This window comes from Fundulus heteroclitus, chromosome 5, assembly GCF_011125445.2.
Source record: "Fundulus heteroclitus isolate FHET01 chromosome 5, MU-UCD_Fhet_4.1, whole genome shotgun sequence".
NCBI lineage: Eukaryota > Metazoa > Chordata > Actinopteri > Cyprinodontiformes > Fundulidae > Fundulus > Fundulus heteroclitus.
Window position 1 is genome coordinate 39,731,043 of NC_046365.1, and position 7,369 is coordinate 39,738,411.

At 43.6% G+C, this 7,369-nt stretch overlaps 1 protein-coding gene across 5 annotated transcripts in view; it reads left to right on the top strand.

Moving 5' to 3' along the window:
- bnc2 (basonuclin 2) overlaps positions 1-7,369 on the top strand; it is a 210,839-nt gene that overhangs the window by 102,284 nt on the left and 101,186 nt on the right. For 4 of the 5 annotated variants that reach the window (XM_036137581.1, XM_036137582.1, XM_036137580.1 and 1 more), the window contains one exon: positions 752-814. The exons of the other annotated variant lie outside the window; for it this stretch is intronic. In XM_036137581.1, the coding sequence (XP_035993474.1) occupies positions 752-814 (63 nt within the window). The remainder of the gene's footprint in view (positions 1-751; positions 815-7,369) is intronic. 5 annotated transcript variants of the gene reach the window in all.

Genomic DNA, 7,369 nt, shown 5'->3' on the forward strand with positions numbered 1-7,369 from the left:
TGATCCAAAACCAGAAGAAAGTCCGCACTGAGGCATTTCTGAAATGCGAATAATTAAAGTATTCACGTAAAGGCCTCGTTTTTCGAAAAGGCAAAAAGGAGGAAATTCAAGTCCTCCGTAACCCAGAAACAGAAATGTAGGAAAAAAAAGGTGCAATTTGAAAGAAATCAATTAAACAGCTTGGCGAAAAATGCCTGATCTGGGGGCTTTTTTTTTTTTTTTTTTTAATCTGTGCGTATTTTACGCAACAAAACAAAAGTTTACAAGGACACACCACTAAAATTAACTGGGAGTTTAATTATTTCTCAGGGATTACGGAGAGATAATATTTTGAGCCCTAATTGACCCGCAACATGCGTGGCTCTGAATATCGACCCCTGCAAGTTAAAAACTCCGCAGTTAAGCGATACCACGGGCCTAATTGGCTCATCAGGGATGTTTCCTCAGTAACACAGCAGCCGGAGGCCGCGTCCCTTTCCCTTTTCCTTTTTTTTCTCCTTTCTGTTTTCTTCACCGCTTAGTGGCGGAGAACAACGTGGGAACCAGCATCAGGGTTTAAGGGGCTCGTAAAAAAAAAAAAAAAAATGCGCCTTCACCTCCAACCTGAGGATCTGGAGATGCCATCCAGGCGCGCAGCATATTTGCGTGAAAAACAGAAGAAAGTGTATAAAAAAAACACCAAAATGAGAACAGTGCTTGTTTTCAGTCTAAAACTATCTCTAAAATAGAATCTTCCTTTTCTTTTTGCAAGGGTGCAGTAACGCGGCTTCCTTTGAAGGGCGACAGGTCGACAATGGGCCGAGACCTGGAAGAGGTACAGTGGCATCAGAATTTACCTGAATTTACCTGCTTCCTCTCACACGGAGAGCCTGGAAATTCACCAGTGAACTTGTGTCAACACAAGCATATAAATTAGAAAAGCAGATAGAAAAAAAACAAAAACAAAAGCTGTATTTACTATAATTATTATTATAATTATTTAAAAACTTTACTTTCTAAATTGATTTGCCACTTTGGTTTTTTTCTCTCAAAATTTTATGTAAAAAATTGCAACAATTTTATTTTGCTAAGATTAAAATGTTGGAAAAATAGAGAAATTAAAGAATATTTAAAATAAGGATAATCAGTATCAGTTTCCTCCCATTTTTCTCCATTTGCATGCTTTTACTAGCAGTTTAAAATTGGTTAAAGGCCTGCTTGCTTTTAATTTAATCTCTATACAAACCACTCACCTGACTTTTGCTCTTTTAGTCATCTTCTATCACATTTAAACTTTTTTCTTTTCTTCCAAATTAGATTTTGTGCCCTTTGCTGTGTGTCTGTGTGTGAACATGAATCGCTCTTTGAGTCGTGATGACAGACTTATTGTTGGAAAAAAAAAAAGCTCTGCTTTGTTTTGTCTGAGGAAAGAAGCGGGGAGGATAATATCCTCTTCTGCAAACTAATCTGCCTATTAACGCCTTAATAGTCGTATAGCTGCGAGTGCGTCTGTGTGTGAGAGAGCAGCTTGTTTCAGTCTGTGATGCAGGAGTGTTGCATGTTGCTCGTGCATTGCTGTTTTCCTGTGGAGCTGGCCTCAGAAGGCACTGATTTGATTCATATGTGCAGAATTATCCACAGCGAGTGAATGTGTGTGTGTGTGTGTGTGTGTGTGTGTTCGTATTTCCATGTCTGTTTTTGATGGGTCGTTGCACATGGAGCATATGGATGTCTATACGTGCATGCATCTGGTGTCGAGGCGTTCGTGTCTGAGCTTCTGCCATTTATTTTTCTGAGTGGGTGGCTCAACAGTCATATGCCAGTGGTGTGTGTGTGTGTGTGTGTGTGTGTGAGGACGGGTTGTGTGCACTCTCTGCATGTGAGTGTGTGTGTGTGTGTTGCCGTGTGTTGACTCAGGCTCCATGTGTGTGCGGGTGCGAGGTGAAGTGTCTCTTGGCTGGCCTGATGGAGAGCTGGAGGAGAGCAGAGGTGAAAGAGGAGATTTGCAGAAAAGACATGCACCACTTCCCCCATTACTACTCTTTCTTTTCTTCTGCGTCCCTGTCTCTCACCGCTTCTTCTTCTTCTTTTCTCTCATTTTTTTCCCCCTGCATCTCAAGTAGAGAAGAAAACAAAAAAAACAACCCAATACCTAAATGCAAAATAAGACTGCGTCGGGGATCTTCTCTCTGCAGAAACAGAGGACTCGTTCCTGGCTACCTCTTTTAATAGCACGTCATGACAAGGAGAAGGCCATGTGAAGGAAGTTAGGGGACTGTTTGCTCTGGTTCCCGACTAAGAAAAGGATTAAATCTTAACTGTAGCGCTACATTTGGAGCATCTCTCTCAGCATCTGTGGGCGGCGTCATTTCGGCACAATAGGAATCTTAAGTGTTAGACTCAGGACAGCGTCTTGCGTAAAGTATGTCTGCTCCTACTAGAATCCACCAAGCTGTAGCCTAATGAAAAGGATGCACAATGTCCCATTCATCCTGGGGTTCCCAGTATATTTAACCAGGCACCAACCACGGATATCTATGACCTGTGCAACGTTTTTACTTCTGACCTACTTTAAAAGTTTTGTTTTTCCAATAATTGCGTCACTGCATTCTGGCTGCTCTTTTCCTAAACTGCTATTTAAACCAAAAGAAGAAGAAGAAGAAGCAGCTCTTCTTCAATAAAAAAAAAAAAAATTGTGTCCTGATCATGTGCAGTTTTGGGTCATGTTGCAACTTCTGCAGTTTTGCAGAAATGCCCCGCAGGATGGGTGAGCACTGACCCCGACTCTGCGTGTGAGACCCGGGGGCAAATAGCGATCAATAAGCATCATGTGAGCTTCACTACCAGCCTCTGCGTCAGCTGTTTCCTGTGTGTCCCGAGGAGCTGGGCGGCCTCAGCGCCGTGGTGAATGCCCGAATGATAAGGAGGAGATGCAGAGATGCAATCAAGACAGTCAGGGACAACGACTCAGTCTCGTACGCCGGCGTTGCACCATGTTTCTCTGCTAAGGCATGGACTCCACTCCTGTGTGGATGTACATATTTGCCAAAAGTTTTCGTCTAAAGACGCACCAAACAATCAGAGTTGGTCAACTTTCCCTTGATTGGCTTTGATCTGTGATTAATACTGTCAAATACTGTCAAATACTGAAAATCAGACATTTTTCTATTCATGAAATGCATAAAACGAATTAGTCTTTAAGCCTTTCTCAGCCACTGAATGCATCGTCCAACAGAGTTTAGGTTTTTTAGTCATTTAAAATGCAGGGACAGATCCGTCGGTGCATAAATGGGGATAATGACGTCATTCTGTGAGTGATTTTGGATTCAAAATAACCACGGCCATTCAAAAACCTGCAGCGCATTTTCCTGCTTCAGGTGTTTTACTCTCTGCAAGCAAACAAAAAAAAATTAGAATCGGTCCAAATGGGAATCGGCCAGGAGAGCCTGATCGGTGCATCTCTGCTTTCTAAAACCTGCCACAAATAACGAACGAAGGGGGATTCAGGAAAAATATCGGTTTTAATAAACCAGTGTGGCAGCTGAGCACGTAAAGGAAATGGCACGTAATAAAGCGGGCCTTAACATTTAAAAACGCTTTTTACTGCAGCTTTTTATCGCTGCTTATTGGGATCACACACATGAATTTCTGTCCACTTCCTTCATTTTGTCCCACATGTTTTCTCTGCCTCCGCCACTTTGCAGCAATTCCTTTTGCTTCTTTCCTTTTCGTCTCCTTCAGAAAAAAAAAGAAAAAAAGAAAAGACCCAAAACAAAACAACATGCAGTCGTTCGTCTTTGGGCAGTTTCCTGCATTCAGGAGAAGTTGCCGGTGTGAGGAGGAAGCGTGTGTTTGAAGAGGCAGTCGCTCAGGATGTCAACACCCCACCGCCAGCTAATGAGGGGGGGGGGGGGACATGAGCGCAGGGCCCAGCCAGCAGCACACACTGATATGGCAGGAATGCAGCAGGTCCAGTTGTGTGTGACTCGGTCCGGCTGTGTGTGACTCGCTGTGTGGCGGCAGCAGAGTGGCTCCTCAGGTTTTGGTGAGCAGCCGCCTGCAGCCAGGACAGCCACAGATCCAGACCTTCTCATTCCTTCATGCTAAAGCGCAGCGTGCCGCAGAGACGTTGCTCCGTCAGAGGAAGGTGACATTAGGAGTGACCTGCGCTAAGTGACAGGAACTCGGGCATACTTTCACCGTGGCTTCTCCCTTTTCCTGTTATTCCTCAACTCCTGTTATGTTGTTTGCCTTGGAGCCGCGCCAGGGCAGCGGGCAAATCGGCAGCCCACTATTTTTACATCCGTCTTTAAGGACCGGCATCTGCCGGCTCTGCCTGCCAATTTGCCCCATCAGCAGCGGCAACAAAGGGGAGCTCTCAAGGCAGCGAGCCTTTCATTTCTCTGCTGCCGGTGTGACTAATGTTGTCACTGTTATGTGAAAAAGCACTCAGACTGGATTGCTATTATTACTGTTAAAACCATCATCATCATCATCAGGCTTGTTTATGGTTATGGGTAATGATGGTAATTTCGTTCGGGCCTTGCAGTTGACTCTTTCTCCCAACATGCACCGCTGTGTGAGTGTATACGTTGGAGACGCGCGGGCAAATTACCAAAGTTGTTGTTGAAGGAAAATGGTTTTCTAACAGGTAGCACGGGCTCCATGTGAGGCTGGGGGGGGGGGGGGGGGGTTGCTTCGGGGTTCTCTGGCAGAGCTAAATGTGGTCCATAGCCCCCCACCCATACACCACCCCACCCCCCAGCGGTGGTCCCACCAAGGTGGCGGGAGGGGGGTGGCCAAAATGCAATTTAATTAAAACCATCCGCTATTGGTCAGTCAGTTTCAGATTCATATTATTTATAACAGATGGATTTAGAGCAAAGGACAAGCCTCAGTTTGAACATTAAATTTCCTTTATTTAACAGATTTTACTCCTTTAAGCCAGTATTGATTTTACTTGTTGTTTGAGGCTTGATCTGCCTATTTGGATTTCTTATTTATCTAATCATTTATTTTTTGGTTTATATCTATCTATCTATCTATCTATCTATCTATCTATCTATCTATCTATATCTATCTATCTATCTATCTATCTATCTATCTATCTATCTATCTATCTATCTATCTATCTATCTATCTATCTATCTATCTATCTATCTATCTATATATATATATATATATATATATATATATATATATATATATATATATATATATAGTGTGTGTGTGTGTGTAATAAGGTATATGAAGAGGTGTTTGGTAGGTTATGATTTTTGTAGCTGCCGGTGGATGATTCCCTGTGTGTGTGTGTGTAATTGTGTAGTTGTGCTTGTGTGTCAGTATAACGGCTGCGTATGTTTATGCGTGTGTGTGTGTGTGTGTGTTCCTGTGCATGTATGAATGTGTATTTTTAAACACAGGAAAAATAAATGTGCTGCAGATTTGTTGGGAAAGGTTTAAAGTTTGAATCTGCCAGAATATTATTGAATTAGAAAATTGTTTGCCTTTTCTGCGTAAAGACAAACGTCTTGGACCCTTAAAGACATGAAATGGAGGAAGTTCTTAGTGTTGAAGCTTTTAACAAATAGCAGAAACAAATTCACATTTTTCATGATTTAAGTTGCCCATTTTTAAGGGAAAATCGGTGAATGCCGATCTCCGGCCCACTTGTGACGCCTCTCTAGTTTACCAACACTGAAATGCCTTCGTCACTCACTCCTGGCCGCCTCCTTAAGTCGTACGGGAATCAAATATTTAGTTCAAATATAGAAAAGTTACATTATTATAAAACAGTGGAAAAATAATTTTGAAATGAAATCAACCAATTTTTTTCTTAAGCTTCCAGATCTCGCAGTAATTTCCGTTCCACTCGTGGTTTTGGTTTTCCCACCCCCAGAAAATATGTGTGGCCCCCACGTTAGCGGCCCTTACCAACCCTTCTAGAAGCACCCCTGATCTTTTGATGCGTGCGCGCAGGGGCAGGGCAGCTAGTTTGCGTCTCGCTCTCTTCAGTTTCACGCCCATGTTTTATTCTGCGCCCGTCTCTCTCCCCGCTCGCCTCGGCTCTGTTTCCACTCTGCCTTGGGGATTTGATTGCTCAAGGCCCGGGGAGGATTTCAGGGTGGTTCTGGAGAAAGGGCGGCTGGTGGTACAGGCTGGGCTTGGCCGTCAGCCAGAATACACACAACGCCAGCACATGCTCACTTTAACGCTTCCAGCTCCTTCAGGTACAGATGCACTTTTTCCTCTTTCTCTCCTCAGAACGAGCAACAAGTTTTCCTTTGAATCGCCAAAATGCAACGTTCCCTCGTTAAGCTGCTGCTTTCTGTTGTGAGCAAAGTGTTAAAGCCACATGTGTTAGCATTTGTTTGTTTGCTCTGCTGACTTTGTAAAGATGTTGGATTAATAGCATTTAATGGCCACTGTTAAATGCAGCTGCCCTGGCATCCCACAGCTTGTTCTCTTTTTTTTTTTTTTTTTTTAATCTGGCAGGCTTTTGTCCTTGTAGGTACTTTTGTGCTTGCAGGCGGTGGAATAAAATATCACTGCGTATAGTTCTCGGCCGGCTGCTGGTGTCCAGCTTTAGTCGGTGGATGAAGCCCGCTGGCCTCGTCTCGTTGCGTTGAGCCACAGCAGAGTTTTAAACTAATACAGTTTCTAAACGACAACAATTTCCCATCGCTAGATTTCTGTGGTTTGAAGTCTTTGTAATGAGGTGAGAGAGAAAGTGTTTGGCTCTGAGGATCAGAGAGTCATGCAGTGTTGCCCCTCCCCCACCTGTTACTGCACACTGCTGCTCAGCTGCTTTTTTCCCTCGCTTACAAGCAGAGGCGCCTCCTGAAAGTGTCAAAAAGGGTGGCCAGATGTGCGTGTGCTTGTTCTTGCAGCTGAGTGAGAAAATTTTTTGTGTATTTTACTAGTGAAATGAGGACTTTGATGTAAAGTGAGGACCTGTTTTTGGACTAGGGGTTAGGCCTTAGTAAGGCTTGAAGACGGATGGAAGTCAATGCACAGTCTTCACTATGTAAATTAAACAAGGATGTGTGTGTGACAGTACAAGCTAAAACTTGGACAGAATTTATTACCCTGCCTCATATACAGGAGGCTGGAATGGTGGATCATAATGATGGATAAGGGACACCTCAAACCTTTAGATAAATTATTGAAAAACTAAATAAATAGTAGTTTTGCTTATACGATTGTTTGGTTGAGAGGATGGGTGAGCAGCAGATCTACTGGGGTGGCCGCTGCCCCCCTTTGGACCCCCCTTGGTGGCGCCACTGCATCGACAAAAGACAAATTCAGCTGTTTGAATATATTTCTGGTTCCAAAACCCCCAGAAAGTCACGGTTGGGCTGCCAAAGGAGCAGCAATCAGCAGGTTTTTT